This window comes from Heterodontus francisci, chromosome 2, assembly GCF_036365525.1.
Source record: "Heterodontus francisci isolate sHetFra1 chromosome 2, sHetFra1.hap1, whole genome shotgun sequence".
Lineage (NCBI taxonomy): Eukaryota > Metazoa > Chordata > Chondrichthyes > Heterodontiformes > Heterodontidae > Heterodontus > Heterodontus francisci.
Genome location: NC_090372.1, coordinates 83,228,762 through 83,252,801, shown reverse-complemented (window position 1 = coordinate 83,252,801; position 24,040 = coordinate 83,228,762). Strand labels below are relative to the sequence as shown.

The following is a 24,040-nucleotide window of genomic DNA, read 5'->3' as shown; positions in this document are numbered from 1 at the left end:
GATCTCAGCGGTACACATAATATGCTCAGCCTGATATGGGCCGTGGTATTATGAAACCATGCAAGTGAGAGAAATTGCATAATTTGCATCCTAGAAACACTGGGCACAAAAGATGCCTGCATAATTAAGAGTTCCAGAAATAGAGGTTACTTTTTTCATAGTTAATTTCCAAGAAAGCACGAAATTCAAAACTTGGTTGCATTTTTAATCTTTTAAAAAGCTTTAGCCGGCACACAGAGCGACAATGACTTTCTTTCCCCTCACCTGAGGTGGGTGTCCAAATTACACCACAGATGGTGATGCCCCTGACCAAAAATTTAAATGCTCTTGCATCCAGGAAATGGACGAAGGTCAGAGATGCAAACAATGGCAGGGAATGTAGCCCCCGTTGTACTTCTACTGGCAGAGGCGGACCAGAAAAGTTTGGCTCCTTTACGTTCAGTTTTATATGAAACAACGCTGTGTAAATGAGTACCTCATAAACTTAACTGCTTTAAAAAATTAAGTTTAAAAAAAGATTAAAAAATCTCAACTTACCTTTTTGACAGCAAGTCATATTCTTGTAAAATTGTTAACAGATTTTCTACAATAGTGAGCTCACCTATCCTCACTCTGCACTCTGGGCTAAAAAAAAAAAGCTAAATGTTATTAGCTTGTTCAGTTACAATCATTTATTTAGAACTATATTTTATGGTGTTTAATTAAGTTGCATACCTTTCAGCTAAGCTGGTAAGAGCAAGGAGAGCACCCAGTAATACATTATTGTCCTTGGCTGCCAGTAGCTTTACCAGGGTCTAAAGAAAATATTGCAAGTTAGAATGTCTCGTTGTTTATCATTTTGTTTTTCCTTACTTAACATAATAATTATTTTATAAACTAACCTGGCACAACATAATCCCTGGTAAGAATACAAAACTGGACATTGTGCCTGAAAAAAATGTATACCTTTTATACCATTTTCCTGTTTCAGCAGAGACAGTTGCAAATGATATACATTAATATATACTTTTAGTGCTGTGCACAAATTAATCCACTTTGGGACATGTGCCATGACAACATTAGAAATAGATGCAGTAGGCCATATGGCCCTTTGAGACTGATCTGCCATTCAACAAGATCATGGCTGATCTTTGACTTCAACTCCACTTTCCCACCTTATTCCCATATTCCTCAATTCCCTTAGAGTCCAAAAATCTATCAGCGTCTGCCTTGAATGTACTCAACAAATGAGCATTTGCAGCCCTCTGGGATAGAGAATTCCAAAGATTCACAGCCATCTGAGTGAAGAAATTTCTCCTCATCTCATCATAGGCCTGGGTAGGGGGAATTGGAGGCCTGGGGTTGGGGAGTATGTGGAGGGGTTGATGGCCTGGGGGGGTGGGGATCAGAGCCCAGGAGCTGAGGGGACAATGGAGACCGGTGGAGGGGGGGGGGGGGGGGATCTGGGCCCAGGCAATCAGAGGCCTTTTGGTGCAGCAATCAGAGGCCTGGGAAGGTAATCAGAGGCCTGCTTGGGGGTTGGGATCAGAGGCATGGGGTTGGGAGGGGGGAAACAGAAGCATAGGGGGTGAATCGGCAGCCTGGGTGGGGGTATTGGAGTCCTCGTGGGGAAGGTCAGGAGGGATGTCCAATTGCGGGGGTTGTCCTCCAGGCACGCTGGAAATAGGTGTAGCTGATCTCTTTTATCTGGCAGCCCTTGCATGGATATGGCTGCTGGGTTTCCTAAGCCTCAGGAAACCTGGCCATCCACAGTTACATTCAAAAAGCTGAAAAACAGTGAATATTTAAAAGTGCCTTAGAGTGGGTTGGCCATCCACCTACCTTCCTGTCTCCTATAAAACTAGAATTGAGCAGGTTGGAGGCAGGTTTGGGTCAGGATTCTGATTTTTAAGACTTTAACCTCCCCACCCTACCAAAATCTACCTGTTTTTGTGTTTGAGATTCCCCCTTTGTGTTCTCCTCACAGCCTACTTTCCCCAGAGCTTTGAATCGTCAGAAAACTTGGATACATTACACGCGGTCCCCTCATCTAAGTCATTAATACAGATTGTAAACAGTACAAGCCCCAGCACTGATCCTCACAGCATAACACCAGTAACAGCCTACCAACCTGAAAATACCCCATTTATTCATACTTTCTGTTTTCTGCTCTTTAACTAATCCTCTATCCATGTTACTATATTACCCCCCAACCCCAAGAGCCCTTATCTTCTGTAACAACCTTTTGTGTGGCACCATCTTGAATTATTTTCGAAAATCCAAATATACTACATTCATTGATTCCCCTTTATCTATCCTGCTAGTTACATACTCATAAAAACTCATTTGTCAAACATGATTTCCCTTTCATAAAACCATTTTGACTTTGCCTAATCGTATTCTGATTTTCTAAGTGCCCTGTTACCACGTCCTTAATAATCTAATCCAGCATTTTCCTGATGAGTGATGTCAGGCTAACTTGCCTGCTGTTCCCTGTTTTCCCGCTCTCTCCTTTCTTGAATAGTGCTATTACATCTGCTATCTTTCACTGGGACTGTTCCAGAATCTAGGGAATTTTGGAAGATCACAACCAATGCATCCTCTACCTCTGCAGCCATCTCTTTTAGAACTCTAGGATGTAGGCCATCAGGTCCAGGGGATATATCAGCTGATAGTTTCATTAATTTCTCCTGTACTTTTTCTTTACTAATATTAAGGGGAAAGAGATTCCATCAAGCACCTGGCAGTTTCAAGTTTGTCTGAATGGCAAAGCTAATCTTTAATTTTAAAAGCTTTAACTTTATTTCAGTGCATTTTCTATTTTTTAAACAAAATAATTTGTTTAAGGAAAAAATGGCATTCAATTCTGCATGCACAAATAAATTTAAACAGGAAGTCTTGTAACTTATAAGTATTCTCCACTGAGAACCTTTCTGGGCTTTGCTTTTTTTAAACTGTTGTATACATCCATTTATGAAGTGCTAAAGTGGAGCTGCTGCTCTGGAGTGACAAAGGGCAATGGAATTCCTTTACAGTGAATTCATACTGTGCCAACTTTAGAAACTTAGGGTGGAACTCTGTGACGCCAGCAGGATTGGGAATGGTGGCACAGGGGGCCGAAGAATAGGAACAGATGCGCTCACCCAGAAACTCGATGTTGTGACGTCAGTTCTGGATTTTGTCAGCGGCTGGAAAGCTCCAAGACAGTGTTGCTGCCCCAACGCAGTGGGACAGCAATTTAAATTCTTGTAATACATCAAATGCCTTCTGATCCCCATGGGACGGCAGCCATGGGAGCAGGGAAATGGGAAGCGGGGGAAGCCGAGGCCATTGTTGACCTGTAGTGCTGGGCACTCTGGATGGGAGGGTTCATTCTTGGGTGACAGGGCCGGGTGGCCATAGTATCGGCTGACAGGGCTGGGTGGGTTCATTTTCGGGTGATAGGGCTGGGTGGCCGCAGTATCGGGTGCCGGGCCCTCTGCAACGATGGGTACTAAGGGGCATTAGCTATATTCTGAAGGGAGTAGCAAAAGGAAAGGTGCCAAGCCAAGTTCGTCTCTGCAAGACAGTGCACTGGAGGGCTACTGATCAGTTGGCATGGGTCTCATACACCCTGTCTTTGTGGGCCCGCATGGCATGCCACAGCAGCTCAGATGGAGGGAGGGCCAAGATGCAGCTGCACTCGCCCTTGAAGCTGTAAGCGGAGAACGGCAGCAGCTGGCCTCAAGAAGGGTGCACCTGTGCCAGAGAGTGTACTCACTTCAGCTACCTCCAAATATCCAAGTGGTAGTCAGCGAAGACCTGTGGCTCTCCAGGGAAGTCGTCACCGACTTATCGCCCTGCTACAGGAGGAGTTGTGATCTATGGGTTTTGGTGGACACCCTGTATCCGTGGGCCTGAAGATCACAGTGGCACTCAACTTTTACACCTCTGGCTCTTTCCAGGGATCCACCTGGAATGTGTGGGGTCTCCTAGGCAGGAGTCCACCACTGCATCAAGGAGGTGACCAATGTTCAAGAGGGCCAGCGACTATGTGCACGACTGGACTGACCCTGACAGTCAGGTGGAGAGGGACATCAGGTTCAGGCCATCACTGGATTCCCCCAGGTGGAAGGCATCATCAACTGCATGCTTGCAGCCATCAAGACTCCCACAGAACAACCAGCTGCCTTCATCAACAGGAAAGGCTTCCATTCCATCAATATTCAACTGATCTGAAGACCACTGAAAATGCTTCCTGCAGGTACATGCTCGCTTCGTGGGAAGCAGCCATGATACCTAAATAATTAGGCAGTCCCAGGTGCCACAGCTTCTCAGACCCCCACCCCCAGCACCCCACTTGCCTTCAGGGATGGATTCTCAGGGATAATGGCTATCCATTGAAGACATGGCTACTTACTCCCTGCAGCAGCCGAGAGGTACAACAATTGCCGTGCATCCACCCGAGCAACCATCGAGCTGGTCATTGGGCTGCTGAAGATGATATTTCGGTGCAGGCACCGCTGCATATTGATTCACTTGTAGTAGAGACCTGGGCCTTTGAGAGACGCACAAGGGAGGCAAGAGACAATCTCATACATACCCAGTTCCTGTCACAATGATGACCTCTCAAAGTGGGCTCAATAAAAACTCACCTCACTGTATTCTGCCTGTCGCCTCCTTTCTATCTCGATTCCATTCCTCGTGCCCAGCCGTACCATGCCCTCAGGCACATCTGAGTCGCTAACCAAACAAGGCCTGTGCCTACACTGACAGCCCATTGAGGAAGCAAGGCTGATGGCAGCAGCTCACAATTCAGTCATGAAAAAATGAGCATTTCACAACAATGAATGTGCACTCTATCTTTGAAAGAAGTGCAGAGAACAATATAAAGGGCGGATATAGTACACCCGTGAATCCCCAAGTGCGTCTAGGTGCTCTTCTTCATACATTTACGAGTGCTTCTACAATGTGTGACCCCTGTACCAGCAGCTGGGGTGGAGGCAGGCAGCCCCTTGGCCTGCAATGACTTTGGTGGCTGTCCTCTGGATGGATGGGGCCTGGACTGCCCTGGCTGGCCAAGGGGTTGCTGTACAGGTGCAGGACTCTCCTCAGTCCTCATGGCTACTACAGCTGGGCTCACTGGCGGAGGGGCTGAGGAGCCGCTGTCCACATTCAGAGAGCCCTGAGGGGAGCCCCCAGATGTGGAGGTCAGCCTCTCCTCCTCCCTTTCAAGGCTCACTTGAACCTCTCTGTTGACCAGAGAAGAACAAGGACCTGAAGAAGACTCCAGGCGCCTCGTCCTTCTCTCACCTTGCCACTGCTGAGTTGAGTGCATAACCAAGGCGATGGTGAGCAGGTCTGCACGCATCTGTGGAATCCGGCTCTCCATGAGGGTCGCCAACCTCTCAATGGAGGAAGCCATGCGCTCACATGCCTGTGACATGGCAGCACTCACGGCATGAATGGACTCATCAATCATCAGCTCATGGCTGCGCATGGCCTCTGGCAGCTCCATCAGATGTCGCCTTACCTCTTCTCTGCAATTCCAGCATGCCCTGTGCTGTCAAAACCAGAGGCCCGTCATCGGCCTGGGACTCAGCAGTCCTCCAACTGTCAATGACCTCAGCTGTCACAGCCATTGTCAGCAACTCAGGCGTTTGTGTTGTGCCGTCACCAGCTTGTGACCCTGAATCTAAACTGGAACGCATACCCACCAAGGAGGAAGTATCTGTGCTAATGGAATGCAGGAGAATGATGTGACGGTGAATCCTTCTCAGAGGTCGATGGCTGTCCCCCTACTGCAGCATCAATGCAAGCCTCCTGCAGATGATGACCTGCATGAGAGAACACAAACATTTATGGGTTAGGTTGTTCAGATCGCCTCATGCCAACCATGCGTGACGTGGATCTCCAGAAGTGTGGTGGAGGACATATGTGCACAATCCTCTTGTGCGGAAACTCCTGTCTCACCAACCATTATTGAACAGCCACCCTGGACCCCTGCTAGCCTCAGTGCCTCCTCCTCAGCCATCAACAGAGGCAAAGATCTGGGATTCCCCCGCCACTCCTCGAGGTCTCCCTCTTGTTATGATCCCATTTGTCCTGCAAGTGGAAATAGGCACACAGCAAGACTTCACAGGAAGAGAAAAAGAACAGTTATGCCAGTAACAGCTCCTCGTCTCCTGATGGGGCTTCCCACAGGGCTCTTCCCCATGTCCGCTCTCAGGGAACGTAATGGCTATGAAAGAAGGTGGCCTGTCACCGAGATGTAGCCATGCATCTGGCAGGATGTGGTGATGTTTAACCCCATTGCCAGTGCCTTTGTGGTCACTCCCTCCCCATTTCACACTCCCTTCCACATAGCCACATGCAAGACCCAAAGAGGTATGGAGGACACCTTGGCAAAACAAAGTAATTCATTAACTCTCTTCCGACACTGGACCCAGCTGGGTGGAGTGACCCCACGGCTGCTTACCTCCTCTGTGATTTCCATTCAGGCTTTCTTGGTCAGGCAGGAAATTCTCTTCTTGCCGTCCCTTGGAAAGAGGGCCTCCCGCCTTTCTTTCAGCCTGGAGGAGAATCTCCAGGGTGGCATCGCTAAACCATGGTGCCACCCCGTGTCTTGCCTCAGCCATGGTGCCAGGTCGCTCCCACTCCATCCCGACTGTCTTAAGTCCTTGCACAAGGTGAGGAGTTGGGGGGCTGCGGGGGAGTGCTCCAGGAGCTTGAGCTTGAACTTCTCTTCAGCAGGGTCCAGCAGACTCCAGGTTCACTACCTCACTGAAAGGCAGCAATATATGCATGGCTGGCGGTGCTTTAAATATAGAGACAGCACCTGTGTTAGTCATCTGACACTGCAATCAGCGCCTTGGAGCCCACCCCGTCGCTAATTGCAAGGGCCCCATGCCTCCATTATGGTAATTAGCCATCCACCTCATGATCGCAGTCAGCCAGCTATATACGTCAGAGATGACAGCACCCGCTTCCGGGTCTGCCGCCGGAACCTGCAACAGGGTCACTAAATTCAGCAGTTATTGTGGGTTAGATGTTATTTCTGCTTCCATCCCAAATCTCCAGGAAGTATTAGCTAATGGAAACAAACATCCTTCTTCAGACTTTAAAACAATGGCAGTCTCTAATTGCAGAAGTGTTCAGCAGCATACTGTAAGGGAAACTTAGATTTATGTAATTCTAACTACAAACAACAGTACAGAATTCTACTGTGCTCCCCACATGCAGCAAGACATATCTGAGCATTTTAAAGGACAGAAAAAAAAGGTCACCAACCAGGAAAGATAAAAGGGAAATAGAAGGCTTAGGGTAGATCAAAGGCAAAGATGAAAAAAGAAGTTTTAAGAAGTTTTCAAAAGGAAAAGGAGAGATGGTGTAAGATATAGCTTAGAACATCTGCACTTGCTTATTTTGATATATTACTTATTGGAGAAGGCACTGCCTTGATTGGACCTACCAGCTATCTATCTCTCACAATAGCTAAACTCAAAGGAAAAAAAAAGATATGGCATGGTATAAAACAGCAGAAGTTGTTCCAAATGTTGAGGCAGAGAAGGAAAAGTCCAGACATCAACACCTTTCCCAGCAGGACCAGAAAATATACTGTCTGTTGTATTAATTGCTTTATTTTGTTGAAGTACTAGGTGATTCTTGAGCATAAGAATTGTGTTTTGCTTGTGAGCCAGCCAGTTAACTCTGTGACTGTAGTGTGTTCTTTTAAATCTGCTATTAATAAAAATATACTCACTATGTACCTTATTGGTTCTGTCTCCTTCTGAATCTCTTACAGTGGCAAGGCCACTTAGGGAGAGTAGTTTGAGAGGACAGGACATAGCAGCAGAAGAACACACCCATGGTGGAATTAAATAAGCGGGAATCGAAGTAAACTGATCTCAGAGGAGCAGAAGATATAAGCAGAGACAACCAACAGCAGAAGAGAGATTTGAAGGCTAAAGAGATCTTGAAATGAATTCAGTGGAGCATGGAGAGCCAATTAATTTTCACAGAGATGCCTGCATTGGGTTTGTGGGACTTTATAAAAATTAGGACCAACAACTTGTATTTAAACTGTGTCTTTGACGTAATAAAACATCCCAAGTTGCTTCACAGGAGTGTTATAAAGCAAAATTAGACACCGAGCCATATAAGGTGATACTAGGCAGATGGCCAAAAGGTTGGAAAAAGAGGTAGGTTTTAAGGAGTACCTTAAAAAACGAATGAGAGGTAGAAAGGCTGAGAGGATTAGGGAGGGAATTCCTGTGCTTAGGGTCTTGGCAGCTGAAGGCACAGCCATCAATGCTGGATCAACTAAAATTCTGGATGCTCAAGATGCCAGAATTAGATGAGTGTAGATATCTCGGAGGACAGTGGGGCTGGAGGACATTGCAGAGATAGGGAGGGTGAGTCTATGGAGGGATTTGAAAACAAAGATTGGGAGCTAATGTAAGTCAGTGAGAACAGGAGTGATAGGTGAACAGGACTTGGCGCAAGTAAAGACACAGGCAGCAGAATGTTGGATGCCCTCAAGTTTACAGAGGGTAGAATATAGTAGGCCAGCCAGTAATGCATTGGAATAACCAAGTCTAGAGGTAACAAGGTATGAATGAGAGTTTTAGCAGATGAGCTGAGGCAAAGTTGGGTTTCTGTTACAGAGGTGGAAATAGGCAGTCTTAGTAATGGTGCGAATGTGTAGTTGGCAGCTCATCTTGAGGTCAAATATGAACCAAGGTTGTGGACAGTCTTGTTCAACCTCAGACAGTTGCCAGGGAGAGAGATGGAGTCAATAGCTAGGAAACAGAGATTGTAGCAGGGACTGAAAACAATGGCTTTAGTCTTCTCATTATTTAGTTGGAGGAAATTTCTGTTCATCCAGTACTGGATATCGGACAAGAGGTCTGATAATTTAGCAACAGTGGAGGAGCCAAGACAGGTGGTGGTGAGGCAGATTGGTGTTGTCAGTGTACATATGAAAAGTAATGCTCTGATTTCAGATATCATCGAGGGGCAACATATAGATGAGAAATAGGATTGGGGAACAGCAAAGGTAATAGTGAGGGAGTGGGAAGACAAGCCACTGCAAGGGATACTCTAGCTACAATTAGATAGATAAGAATGGAACCAGGCGAGTGCAGTCCCACCCAGCTGGATGACAGTGGAGAGGCGTTACAGGAGGATGGTGTGGTCAACCTTGTCAAATATCGCAGACAGGTCAAGAAGGATAAGGAGGGATGGTTTACCTTTGTCACAGTCACATAGGATGTCATTTGATAAGAGCAGTTTCAGTATTGTAGCAGGGGTGGGAACCTGGTTAGAAGGGTTCAAACATGGAGTTCCGGGTAAGATGGACACAGATTTGGGAGGCGGTACTCCGAATCACGGGGCCGACTGCAGCAGAGCCCGTGCCATCCGGCATCACCGAGGCCATCGAACATGATGGTAAGTTACTGCCTTAAGCCCCTTCTCAACTCCTTCCTCACCCTCATCCTGAGAAATGGCATGAAGTGAAAGCTGCAGATGGTGTGGCCATGGACATCCTGATTTCCTCGCAACACCCATTTTGGTAGGAAAACAAGAAGAATATAAACAAAAAGGTACAATTCTAAAGGGGGTGCAGGAACCAAGAGACTTGGGGGTATATGTGCACAAATGGTTGGATGTGGTAGGGTAGGTTGAGAAAGTGGTTGAAAGGGATACGGGATCCTGGGCTTTATAAATAGAGGCATTGAGTACAAAAGCAAGGAAGTTACGCTGAACCTTTATTTAAAAAACTGGCTCGGCCTCATCTGGAGCACTGTGTCCAATTCTGCACTCCGCACATTAGGAAGTTTGCAAAGGCTTTAAGAGTGGCGCAGAAAAAAATTACGATTGTGTTTCCTGGGATGAAGGACTGCACTTCTGTGGATAGATTGGAGAAGCTAGCATTGTTCTCCTGAAAGAGAATGTTGAGAGGAGATTTGATTTAGGTATTCAAAATCATGAGGGGCCTAGTAGATAGAAAAAACTCTACCCATTGTTGGGAGGGTTTCAGAACCAGATGACACAGATTTTAAAGTGATTGTCAAAAGAATCAAAGGTGAAATGAGGAAAAGCTTTATTACGCAGTTAGTAGTTAGGATCTGGAATGCACTACCTGAAAGGGTTGTGGAGGTAGATTCAATTGTGGCTTTCAAAAGGAGTTAAATCAGCACCTAAAGGGGAAAAAATGCAGGACTACTGGCAAAGGGTGGCAGAGTGGACTAGCTAAATTGCTCTTGCAGACAGCTAGCACAGGCTTTATGGGCCGAGTGGTTACAGCACAAAAGGTGGCCATTCTAAGATTCTATTATCAGATTCTATGATTCTATAAAGTATCTGAGGGGATATTAAGGATGTAGGGTCATTGTACAGCGAGCTCGCCACTGGTATCAGACCTACCATGTCTCCGCTTTAAAGACGTCTGCAAACGCGACATGAAATCCTGTGACATTGATCACAAGTCATGGGAGTCAGTTGCCAGCGATCGCCAGAGCTGGCGGGCAGCCATAAAGACAGGGCTAAAGTGTGGCGAGTCGAAGAGACTTAGTAGTTGGCAGAGGGGAGAGCCAACTGTGTAACAGCCCCGACAAACAAATTTCTCTGCAGCACCTGTGGAAGAGTCTGTCACTCTAGAATTGGCCTTTATAGCCACTCCAGGCGCTGCTTCACAAACCACTTACCACCTCCAGGTGCTTATCCATTGTCTCTCGAGATAAGGAGGCCAAAGATGAGGGTCATTGTCACTCTGTAAAGAGTCAGTGATATCTGCACCCATTGCTTGCAACCATTGGTGCTGGGTACAGTTTCTGAGATACTGCTGGTCAGTGTCAACAAAAGTAAATAGGCCCAATTGGGTCTTAGAAGCCCGATAAAAGTGTCCTGTTTAAGATGTTTAAAGCATCTATTGAAGTAGTTTTAGTTTCTATTCTGGATGCCAGTCATGCCCTTAGACGTTCTTCCTGATGTCATGATGTTGCAGCAATATCCTGGGCTATCATTCCCCAGGGGCCTCTGCAGATCATGAGAAACTTCCTGAATGCATTTCAGATGCGAGTAATGAACTCCTCCCACTTATCCACCATCTCAACCATTTGCACGGAGACTAGCTCTGTCGTCTGCACAAAATCAATGCTCTAGAATCATTATTCTTTTGAAAACCAGACCCCTAAGATTATGGGTTCATAGGTTCCTACTAAGCAGAGGGAAGTTGTTTCTCTCCCATTATTGGAGGACCGGCACTCTCCCTCTCTTCCACTCCAATGTCTTCCTTCTCACTAACACTCATTGCCTCACCCAGAGACAATCCTTCTGACTATCTAAATAATTTGCCATCAGTGAGTGCACATGTGCTTGTGCAGGTTAAGATGCCAGGACAGGGTGAAGATATTACAGCAGTTGTGGATCTGGAAGTACTGTGATGGTGATCAGACTGGCTGGTCTCTTCCTCTAAGGCACCCACTATGATGTGAAAGCCAGAAGACCATCTTTTGCGGTGTACACAGTGACATTTACACTTTTTAGGTGGTAGAGGTCACGGGTTTGTAAGGTGTGTCGAAGGAGCCTTGGTGAGTTGCTGCAGTGCACTTTGAAACAGTGTGTGAGTATATGGCAATACTATGAGAAAGTATGTGAAGTTGAAACTACATACGTGAAACCTTGCTCAGTCCTTACCAACCTTCTTTTGCTAGCTCAACACCGAAGCCTCGCCCTCTCACACAGGCTCTCCTGTACATCTCGCTATTAAGTCGAATGCGCCATCGTCTGGTGGACTCAGGGTTTTCAGTGATGATGGTCCTTCTGTAGCAGTGGTTGGTGGGAAAAAATAATATGCAACTGGACTGAGTATCATGGAGACTTGCCTCTTATGAGGTCATGCAGGTCAATGAGGGTAGTACAGAAAAATGACGTTGAAGTAGAGGATCAGCCATGATCTAGTTGAATGGTGCAGCAGGCTCGAGGGACCGAATGGCCTTCTCCTGCTCCTATTTCCTATGTTCCTACAATCTTGAGAGATGAAGGTTCTTTTTGCCTTGTCCCTCTAACTGAAGTGATTTGAAGACTAGCAGAAATTATTGTGGTAGGCAAAGTGGGCAGAGAGAATGGTTTTGAGTAATATAAAGCTAGAGTGGTGAGGTAGGTTGCCCTTTATAGAAGTGAGTTTCCCTGGCCACCAGGTGCCAAGAGAAAGAGTAGGAAAGCTAAAGAGGTGAGTGAAGCTGTATGAATGACAGAGGATATGTTTGGCACATGGCCCTCATCTTGCCTTGTTCACATTTGCAAGATCATTGAACCTCTTCCTGCACAGTGGTAGTGCTTGTTGAAGTTGCATTTATAGGTTTTACCACCTTGCTCCAGATAGCCTGCATCACCCACTTATGAGGCCTCATGTCCTCAGTACCCATCCTGGTACTCAGTTCTTCCAGCATGACCTACACAAATGTATCAGAAAATTTGCAGGTCCTTCCAGTTGCTGACACTCCCAAGATTGCTGCTCCGTGTGTCACCTTGTTGAAAAACGATGTTGCCTTTTAACTGGCTACAGCCTTGTAAACAAGGAGCCCAGATCAAAGACCCTTTCGAAAAACAGAGAATGTAAGGTTATAACACCTGACGGATAATGGGTTTCGCTTTCCCAGACTCTCAGATTATAAACAAGGAGCCAGAGGTTCTGAAAATGCAATTGCTAATACATGGAAACAAAGGAAGGCCCGGGTGGTTCGGCTGAGGTCAGATTTGTGGGCTCTGCGTATTGAAAAAAAAGACTATTAATTTTCTGATTCTGGATAAATTCTACCGACTTTGAGAAATCAGCAGGCTGTAAGGAAGACCAGAAAACAATGACCAGTGGCGGCAGCCTCAAGGGAGAGGCAGAGGGAACAATGCTCTCGGAACACTGAGACAGCAAAAGGATGTGAAGACTCGAACCTGAATGTTGAGGCTTATGGAGAAGGAAAAGACCAACAGGATCACCAGAGATCGCCTTACTCACGGAAGTCCAGGTCGAAAGTGCTCAGAAGAAGTGAGCAAAGAGGACATTGACTTTGAAAAGGTCTGCGAGATTCAACCCATCACAACTGGGAAGAGTTTGGGACTTTTAGCTCCAAAGAATTTCCTTCAAGGAGGACTCTGTAATGTATAAATGTGGTGTGAGGTTTTCAAGTGTTTTAATAAGTGAAGAAAATACCCTTCTCTGTAATTTGGAGTATAAGCTACTTACAAAGTACTATTTAGTTAATGGGGATTTTTAATTTAGTTGTTATAACAGTCTTAAAATGTGAAATCATGTTGTGTATTCCTTAAATTGGTCTGGGGAGTTCATACGTCATGTTTTAACATCAATAGTCCCACTGAGGTTCTAACAGTTGGTGAGCTGTCTTCTTGAATTGCTACCTTGTGATGTAGGTACTCCCCCAACCTGTTAGGTGGGGGGTTCCAGGTGTTTGACCCAGTTACAGTGAAGGAATGGCGATATATTTCCAAGTCAGGATGGTGTGTGACATGGAGGGGAACTTGTAGGTGGTGGTGTACCGATGCACCTGCTGCCCTTGTTCTTCTAGATTGTGCATTTGGAAAGTGCTATTCAATAAGCCTTGCTGAGTGCTGCAGTACATCTTGTAGATGGTACACACTGTAACCATGGTGTACCAGTAGTGGAGGGAGTGCAGCTGGAGATGAATTTGTAGTAGAAGGGGGAGGATTCAGTTGTCATGGTATGCATAGAAACAAAGGCCAGAGGTGGAACTAGGAATGATGTTCTACTGCGAGAGTTTGAAGAGTTAGGGTGCAAATAAAAATATAGAACCTCAAAGGTAATCATCTCTGGATTGTTACCTGAGCCAAGTTCCAACTGGCATAGGGTCAAGCTGACTAGAAAATTAAATATCTGGCTCAAAGAACGGTGCGAGAAGAAGGGGTTTTGATTCATGGGGCATAGGTACCAGTATGAGAGAAAGAGGGAGCTGTTCCATTGGAATGGACTCCACTTAAACTGTACTGGGATCAGTGTCCTGGTGAAACATATAACTAGGGCTGTGGATAGGGCTTCAAACTAAAAGGAGGGGAGGGGTCAGGGGAAGGGAGATTTAGAAATCTAGAGAGAAAAGTCGAGGCAATACAGCATTGGAGCACTTTGGGTAAAGACAAGCAGAGTGGACCAGTAAGGGACACAGAGTTTAACGTGTTACGACCGAGGCGGGAGTAATACCCTGTCAATTCAGTCCCATTGCTCCACAGGTCATAGCATATTCCTAAAGTTTTCCCACCTACCAGAATTAGCCAAATTAAATACCTTATTAACCCCCCCCCCCAGAATAAAACAGACTAAACCAGGTATCTTTAAACAACAACAAATTAACTATCTATTAATAAACTAAATCTTAAGCACTATTGAGATAAACCTATGTCTAAAAGACTTTATAACTTCTTATTTCTCTTATCCCTAATGCACACACACATGCATTCAAAAACCAACGAATAACCGGTTTAAAAATTATGTTTCTTAGGAATAAATAAGTCGCTGGGTTGTAAGACTTTGTGGGTTACATTCCCAGTTCAGTGAGGTGTCCCACAGTAAAATAATCAGATGCCACTCGAAGTCTCCAGGCGAATTTGACAAACAGTCTTTAAGGGATAGGCGTTCAAAGCACTTCGAGTTCAGCAGGCATCACACAGTTCTTTCAACAAGGAGTATAGCAACAGGTCTATTTGGATTTTAAAATTGGTAGTCTTTCAATTGAAACTTTACTAAGAATTCAAGCAAACACAAACAGGCAACAGAGAGGCAATCCTGAAGTAAAGACTTCTTAGTTTGGAAGTAAAAAAATAATTTGCTACCTCCAACAATACAAAAGATCTTTTCCAGGGTTTTTCTCTCCTTAGGTAAAACAGCCTGAAGATAAATGTAGATTTTTCTGCGAAGAGAGAGGGATCCTTCCTTCAGTGTAGAGCACGCTTCACTGGTCTCCAGTTCAAACCAGTTATAGCCAGTCTTTACACACAGTCAAAAGTTACAATACAACATGTGACCTCCTCTCTCTCCTGCTGTTGCCTAGGAAAAAGGCGCAGCCGCTGGCACACTGTGCCCCTTAGTTTTTAAAGGCACACTGTTTTTAAACAGAATCTTAAAGGCAAAATGTTTTTAAACAGATGAGAAATAAAAACAGTTCCATGACAAACAGTAATAGTACAACAGCAAATCATGCAAAGAATAATGGTAAAAAAAATAAAATTAAAGGTTCTTTATCTGAATGCATGAAGCATTCACAACAAGATAGACAAACTAGCGGCAGAAATAGAGATTAATGAATTTGATATAATCGCCATTACAGAGACATGGTTAGAACGTGACAATGCTTGAGAAATAAATATTCCACGGTACACAACATTTCAAAAAGACAGGCACAATGGAAAAGGAGGAGAAGTAGTCCTGATAATACAGGATGACTAAAGGTCAGTAGTAAGAAAGGATCTTGGCTCAGAAGATCAGGAAGTAGAATCAGTATAGATGGAAATTACGAACAACAAGGGTTAGAAAACACTAGTGGGAGTAGTTTTTAGGCCCCCTAATAGTAGTATTACAGTTGGACAAAGCATTAAGCAAGAAATATTTGAACTTGTAACAAAGGCAATGTAATAATCGTAGGGGATTTTAATCTTTATAGAGACTGGACAAATTAAATGGGAAAAGGTCGTCCGGAAGATGTGTTTGTAGAATGCTGTCGCGGGCAAAACTATTGTAAATCTAATACTGTGTAATGAGGCAGGGTTAATTAGTAGTCTCATATTAAAAGATCCTCTGGGAAAAGTAATCAAATACAATTGAAATCCATATAAAGTATGAGACTGACAGATTCAAGTCCAAAAGAAGGATCTTAAACTTCAACAAAGGTATGAGGAAACAGCTGGCTAAGGCTGATTGGGCAAATAGACTAAAAGGTATGGTGGTAAATAAACAGTGGGAAATATTTAGAGAAATAATTCAAGATGTTCAACAAAAATACATTCTTTTAAAAACCAAAAACTCAGCAAGAAAGATACATCTGTGGCTAACTAGGGAAGTTTAGGAGAGTCTTAGATTTTTAAAATTAATTCATGGGATGTGGGCATCGCTGGCTAGGCCAGCATTTATTGCCCATCCCTAATTGCCCTTGAGAAAGTGGTGGTGAGCTGCCTTCTTGAACCGCTGCAGTCCGTGTGAGATAGGTACACCCACAGTGCTGTTAGGAAGGGAGTTTCAGGATTTTGACCAAGTTACAGTGAAGGAACGGCAATATGGTGTGTGACTTGGAGGGGAACTTGCAGGTGGTGGTGTTTCCATGCATTTGCAGCCCTTGTCCTTCTAGTTGGTAGAGGTCGTGGGTTTGGAAGGTGCTGTCGAAGGAGCCTCGGTGCATTGCTGCAGTGCATCTTGTAGATGGTACACACTGCTGCCACTGTGCGTGGTGGTGGAGGGAGTAAAAGTTTGCGGATGGGGTGACAATCAAGCAGGCTGCTTTGTCCTGGAAGGTGTCAAGCTTCTTGAGTGTTGTTGGAGCTGCACCCATCTAGGCAAGTGGAGAGTATTCCATCACACTCCTGACTTGTGCCTTGTAGATGATGGACAGGCTTTGGGGAGTCAGGAGGGGAGTTACTCGCCGCAGGATTCCGAGCCTCTGACCTGCTCTTGTAGTCATGGTATTTATATGGCTACTCCAGTTCAGTTTCTAGTCAATGGTAGCCCCTAGGATGTTGATAGTAGGGAATTCAGTGATCATAATGTCAAGGGGAGATGGTTAGATTCTCTCTTGTTGGAGATGGTCATTGCGTAGCACTTGTGTGGTGCAAATGCTACTTGCCACTTATCAGCCCAAGCCTGGATATAGTCCAGGTCTTGCTGCATTTCTACCCGGACTGTTTCAGTATCTGAGGAGTCGCGAATGGTGCTGAACAATGTGCAATCATCAGCAAACATTCCCACTTCTGACCTTATGATTGAAGGAAGGTAATTGATGAAGCAGCTGAAGATGGTTGGGCCTAAGACACTACCCTGAGGAACTCCTGCATTGATGTCCTGGAGCTCAGATGATTGACCTCCAACAACCACATAACCATCTTCCTCCTTTGCACTAGGTATGCCTTCAACCAGCAGAGAGATTTCCCCCTGATTCCCATTGACTTCAGTTTTGCTAGGGCTCCTTGATGCCATACTCGGTCAAATGCTGCCTTGATGTCAAGGGCAGTCACTCTCACCTCACCTCCTGAGATCAGCTCTTTTGTCCATGTTTGAACCAAGGCTGTAATGAGGTCAGGAGCTGAGTGGCCCTGGCAGAACCCAAATTGAGCTTCACTGAGCAGGTTATTGCAAAGCAAGTGCCGCTTGATGGCACTGTTGATGACACCTTCCATCACTTTACTGATGATTGAGAGTAGACTGATGGGGCGGTAATTGGCCGGGTTGGACTTGTGTACAGGACACACCTGGACAATTTTCCACATTGCTGGGTAGATGCCAGTGTTGTAGCTGTACTGGAACAACTTAGCTAGGGGCGCGGCAAGTTCTGAAGCACAGGTCTTCAGTACCATGGCCGGAATATTGTCAGGGCCCATAGCCTTTGCAGTATCCAGTGCCTTCAGTTGTTTCCTGATATCACGTGGAGTGAATCAAATTGGCTGAAGACTGGCATCTGTGATGCTGGGGATTTCAGGAGGAGGCCAAGATGGATCATCAACTCGGCACTCCTGGCTGAAGATTGTTGCAAATGTTTCAGCCTTATCTTTCGCACTGATGTGCTGGGCTCCCCCATCATTGAGGATGGGGATATTTGTGGAGCCACCTCCTCCAGTTAGTCCAAACATGGACAAAAGAGCCACCATTCATGGCTGGATGTGGCAGGACTGCAGAGCTTAGGTCTGATCCGTTGGTTATGGGATCACTTAGCTCTGTCTATCACATGCTGCTTACGCAGATTGGCACACAAGTAGTCCTGTGTTGTAGCTTCACCAGGCTGACATCTCATTTTGAAGTATGCCTGGTGCTGCTCCTGGCATGCCCTCCTGCACTCTTCATTGAACCAGGGTTGGTCTCCTGGCTTGATGGTAATGGTAAAGTGGGGGATATACCAGGCCATGAGGTTACAGATTGTGGTTGAGTAGAATTCTGTTGCTGCTGATGGCCCACAGTGCCCCTTGGATGCCCAGTTTTGCATTGCTAGATCTGTTCGAAATCTATCCCATTTAGCATGGTGATAGTGCCACACAACATGATGGAGGGTATCCTCAATGTGAGGGCAGGACTTCATCTCCACAAGGACTGTGCGGTTGTCACTCCTACCAATACTGTCATGGACAGATGCATCTGTGGCAGGCAGATTGGTGAGGACGAGGTCAAGTATGTTTTCCCTCTAGTTAGTTCCCTCACCACCTGCTGCATACCCATTCTAGCATGTCCTATGTCCTTTAGGACCCAGCCAGCTCAGTCAGTAGTGGTGCGACTGAGCCACTCTTGGTGATGGACATTGAAGTCCCCCAGCCAAAGCACATCCTGTGCCCTTGCCACCCTCAGTGCTTCCTCCAAGTGGTGTTCAACATGGAGGAGTACTGACTCATCAGCTGAAGGAGGGCAGTAGGTGGTAATCAGCAGGAGATTTCCCTGCCCATGTTTGACCGGATGCCATGAGACTTCATGGGGTCCAGAATCGATGTTGGCGACTCCTAGGGCAATTCCCTCCCGACTGTTTACCACTGTGCTGCCACCTTTGCTGGGTCTGTCCTGCCGGTGGGGCAGGACATACCCGGGGATGGTGATGGCAGTGTCCGGGACATTGTCTGTAAGGTATGATTCCGTGAGTATGACTATGTCAGGCTGTTGCTTGACTAGTCTGTGGGACAGCTCTCCCAACTTTGGCACGAGCCCCCAGATGTTAGTAAGGAGGACTTTGCAGGGTTGACAGGGCTGGGTTTGCCGTTGTCATTTCCGGTGCTGAGGTCAATGCCAGGTGGTCCGTCCAGTTTCATTCTTTTTTATTGACCTTGTAGCAGTTAGCTACAACTGACTTGCTAGGCCATTTCATAGGGCATGTAAGAGTCAACCACAATGTTGTGGGTCTGGAGTCACATATAGGCCAGACCAGGTAAGGACAGCAGATTTCATTCCCTAAAGGACATTAGTAAACCAGATGGGTTTTTACAACAATCAACAATGGTTTCATGGCCATAATTAGACTAGCTTTTTAATTCCAGATTTTTTATTAATTGAATTCAAATTCCACCTTCTGCTGTCCCCAGAGCAATACCCTGGGTCTCTGGGTTACAGGTCCAGTGACAATACCACTACACCGCCACCTCTCTCATTAAATGAAGAGGTTTATAATGTTACAAGAATTGTAGTAAGCCTGATGATTGGGAGAGTTTTAAACAAATATTCTGTGTCTCCCTTCACAGTATAAGACACAAACTACATACCAGAAATAAAGAACAACCAAGGGACTAATAAGAGTGAGGAACTTAATGTAATTAATAATCAGCAGAGAAACAGTCTTACAGAAACTTAAGGGACTAAAAGCCGACAAATCCCCAGGACCTGACGGCCTTCATCCTAGGGTTCTAAAAGAGGTAGCTGCAGAGATAGTGGATGCACTGGTTATGTTTTTCCAAAATTCCCTAGATTCTAGAATAGTCCCAGCAGATAGGAAGTTAGTAAATGTAGCACTGCTATTGAAGAAAGGAGGGAGACAGAAAACAAAGAACTGCAGGCCAGTTAGCCTGACATCAGCTGTCAAGAAAATGCTGGAATCTATCATTAAGGAAGTCTTAACAATGCACTTAGAAAATCATAATATGATCAGACAGAGTCAACATGGTTTTATGAAAGGGAAATCATGTTTAACACATTTATTAGTTTTTTAAGGATGTAACTAGTAGTGTAAAGGGGAGGCAGTAGATGTAGTATACTTGGATTTCCAAAAGCATTCGAAAGGGTTCCATACAAAAGGTTAATACACAAGATAAGAGCTCATGCAGATGGGGACAATATATGGATGAGGACTGGTTGATGGTCAGGAAGCAGAGAATAGGAATAAACGGGGCATTTTTCAAGTTGGTGGCTGTAACTAATGGAGTGCCGTAAGGATCAGTGCTGGGATGTGACTATTTACAATCTATATTAAAACCACAGACGAAGACACTGAGAATAATGTTATCTAAGTTTTCTCGTGATACAAAGATAGTTGGGAATGTAAGCTCTGAGGAAGACACAAAGAAGCTGCAAAGAGATATCCACAGGTTAAGTGAGTGGGCACCAAGGTTGCAAACGGAGTATAATGTGGGGAGGTGTGAGTTGATTCACTTTGGTAGTAAGAATAGAAAAGCAGGATATTTTTTAAAAGACGTGAAACTTTGAAATGTTTCGAGAGACATAGGTGTACTCATACAACGAGCAAAGAAAATTGGCATGCAGGTATAGCAAGCAATTAGGAAGGCAAATGAAAGGTCATCAACCTGGAACATTAACTCTGTTCTCTCTCCACAGATGCTGCCAGATCTGCTAAGTATTTACAGCATTTTCTGTTCTTATTTTAGACAAATGTTGGCCTTTATTGCAAGGGGTCTAGAATACAAGAACAGGGAAGTCTTGCTACAATTGGTGATGGTAATGCTAAGAATGTCAAGGGGAGGTGGTTAGATCCTCTCTTGCTGGAGATGGTCATTGCCTGGTACTTGTGTGGCATGCATGTTACTTGCCACTTATTAGCCTAAACCCAAATGTTGTCTGGGTCTTTCTGCATGCTGGTACTGATTCATTATCTGTGGAGTTGCGAATGGAGGTGAACACTGGGCAATCATCAGTCTACAACAGGACCTTCTTTGGATACAGAACTGGGGACACAATGATAAACAGCCATGGCTCTGGAAGTTCTTAACATGGATTCCAGATCCCATGACTTCAGATTAAACTAGGCCAAGAAACCCACAGCTGATAACATCTGGAATCCTTCTCAACTTCAAAATCAACCAACAAGAGTGGCTTGGCACAACCACAGTTCATGGAGTCCTAAGGTGCTGGCCTTGTTTAATGTGGTGAAGAAACCAACATGAAAAAATAGGTTGGACTGCACAACCTACTCGCAGCAGTAATGTCTCCTTGTGATCAGATTTCATAAGAGTGACCACTGCACAGTCCTTATAAAGACAAAGGCTGCACAATTTAGTTACGCTGCGCCTGTTTTTTTAGCACTGCGAATGCTGTTTACCTCCAATATGGCATCCATGAAATGCGCACACATTTTACGGGTGCTGTTCGCATGGATGGTATTCTTATGAGGGCATCTGTGCATGTGCAGGGAGTGTCTACCTTAAGTATGCAGAGTAGGCAGATCATGATATTAATCGGTGTAGCACTGATTTGGTGCCAGCCTTTGGAATTCAACACTACAGCAAAATGCCCTCTCTAACCTTGCAAAGCTAAACACGTACTCAGCAGCAGGATCGATCCCCTCTCCCTCATGAGCGCTATTTAAAGGAATCATCAACTATTTTCAGGTTAGTTACTAATTAATTTCTACTGGCTATTGTTGCGATTGTTCAGGTTTTGGTGGTTTCCTGGGCTGTTTAAAGTTGCTAAAGTTTACACAGACTGGGATGGCACAAGCTGAAGAATTATGCACAAATCACTTCCTTCCAGACATGGGTGCAGTAGTTTGCATCCCCTTTGGCCTACAGCATGACAGGGAAAATAGGTAGAGAGGACACAGAGCAGGATAAGCTGCTGGAAGAAGGAGGAGGAGGTGGGGGAGAAACCTGCAGGCCATATCCACCCAAAGTGTTCAGGGAGCAATTCTCCTACCTTAACTTCAGCGAGGAACAGCATATCAGATGTTTCCACTTCACAAATGAGGTACTGAAATCTGCCACCTGCTGCAGCCACAACTATAACCTCAGAGCAGGGCAAACGGCATTGCCAGTAGCTGTGAAAGTGACTATGACCATAAACCTTAATGCATCTGGCCCTTTACAGGCTGGAGCAGTAAATATTTGCAACATTTCCAAGTTCACCATCCATTGTTAGGGAGGTCACTAAGGCTTTGTGTTCTAAGAGCACTGACTATACTGCAGTCTCCCCTGCCAGAGAGAATCAGGCAGAGTGAATACGTGGCTTCACATGGATTGCAGGCTTCCCCATGGTGCAGAGTGCCATTGACTGTACACATATCAATTTGTTGGTTGGCGGTGGGGGGAAAGGGGGGGTGTGCAAGTTAAACCGCAACCAGAATGAATTCCACTTCTTCAATGTCCAGTTGGTGTGCAACCATATATAGCGTATCATGCAGGTCTGAAACAAAAACAGAAAGTGCTGGAAATACTCAGAAGGTTTGGCAGCATCTGTGGAGAGAGAAACAGAGTTAACGTTTCAGGTCTGCGACCTTTCTCTTTCCACAGATGCTGCCTGACCTGCTGAGTATTTCCAACACTTTCTGTTTTTGTTTCAGTTTACCAGCAAAGTATTTTGCTTTTATTTTCGTATCATGCAGGTCAATGCCTAGTATCCTGGCACCAGTCATGATGGCATAATTCTGCAGCAGTCCACTGCACCATCTGCATTTCAGTCACCACAAGAAGCCAGAGAGTGGCTACTGGGTGACAAAGGCTATGTTCTGACCACATGGCTGCTGATTCTGGGGTGCAACCCACACACACATGGCAAGCATGCATATAAGGAAAGCCATGTTGCCACATGAACTGTCATCGAGCAGACCAATAGGTGGTTAAGCAATACTTCTGCTGCCTGATCATTCTGGAAGAGCCCTGCAATACTTGATGGACTATGTGTCAAGATTCGTTGTGGTCTCCTGCATGCTGCACAACCTTGTTGCCGTCATGAGGACACAGCCCTTGCCACCAGCTACATGGTGATCAGCCGAGGAGGAGAAAGAGGAGGAAGGGTGGAATCAACCAACACAACCCCTTTCTGGCTGGTCATCCATGATCCACTCATCCAACTGCAGTACCAATAAATGCAATCCCAATTCCCTATTCACGAATAGTCCCACACTTATCCTTCCCTCTATTACTGATGATCACAGTGTCTGTTTAGCCACAATTCTACAGCAAAGAGTCCACCGCAAAACAAATATTCCAAACCAAATTTATAAATCAAACATTGCAATGTTGCACGAGTAAGTAAAGTAAACTAACCACCCTTGTGCATTCCTTTAGTGCCTGTCTTCTATGTGCATTTACCTGTCCTAGTGCTCCTACATAGTGTTACCCCAGCGGCTGCAGCATGGCTGGTGGAAGGCTGCTGACTTTCAGTGGAGGAGACTGCAGATGGCCGTGCAGGATGACCTTTAGCAGCTCTGGCCCTAGAAGGCCTGGCTTCAGACTACACCACTTCAGCACGGGCGGCAGCAGTCTGGACTGGCTGGCTGACTGGCAACACCAAGGACATCGGTGGAGTAGCAGTGGTGGGAGAATGAATGCTGTCATCCTGAGAGAAGACCAGCAGGTTTTTGTTCCATAGTGCCACAGTTACTTCTCCAGGGTCGGGCCTCAACAATCCTAGAAACGTGTTGGAGGACAGATTGTTGGACTGCAGTAACGTCCTGCAAGCTCCCTTTGAACACGGTATCTATGATGGTGGCAGTTTGAACCTGCATTGTAGCGAGCTGATCTTGCATGACAGCAGTCTGGAGGTTGCATGGCAGGAAGCTGACCTTATATGACTTCAGTCTGAGCCAAACCTTGGGTGGCTTCTGCTTGTGCCATAATGGAAGCTGAGACATCGGCTATCGGATGCTGCATCACGGATGTGTCTGTAGGTGTCCTCATGGAGTTGTCCACCACTTCCATGCTGTAGAGAATGGGCTCCAAACTCCGTGCAAAGCCCTGTGCTCCCTGGACTCCACCATGCTTCTTGACATTGATTACAGGCTTTCTGGTGTGCCTACCAATGCACCAAGCATTTCAGTGTGCATACCCATCAGTCTTCTTCTGTAGCTGCCCATCGAAGTTCTCAACTGAGTGCTCTGCAGCAGAACTCATGTGCAACCTTACGCTCTGGTGAGCTGGCACCTGTGCTACC

The 24,040-nt window shown here is 45.6% G+C and overlaps 1 protein-coding gene across 6 annotated transcripts in view; it reads right to left on the bottom strand.

The window, feature by feature from the left end:
• nek10 (NIMA-related kinase 10) overlaps positions 1-24,040 on the bottom strand; it is a 485,577-nt gene that overhangs the window by 306,625 nt on the left and 154,912 nt on the right. For all 6 annotated transcript variants that reach the window (XM_068059792.1, XM_068059804.1, XM_068059810.1 and 3 more), the window contains 2 exons: positions 715-794; positions 538-624 (listed from right to left, as the gene is read on the bottom strand). In XM_068059792.1, the coding sequence (XP_067915893.1) occupies positions 538-624; positions 715-794 (167 nt within the window). The remainder of the gene's footprint in view (positions 1-537; positions 625-714; positions 795-24,040) is intronic.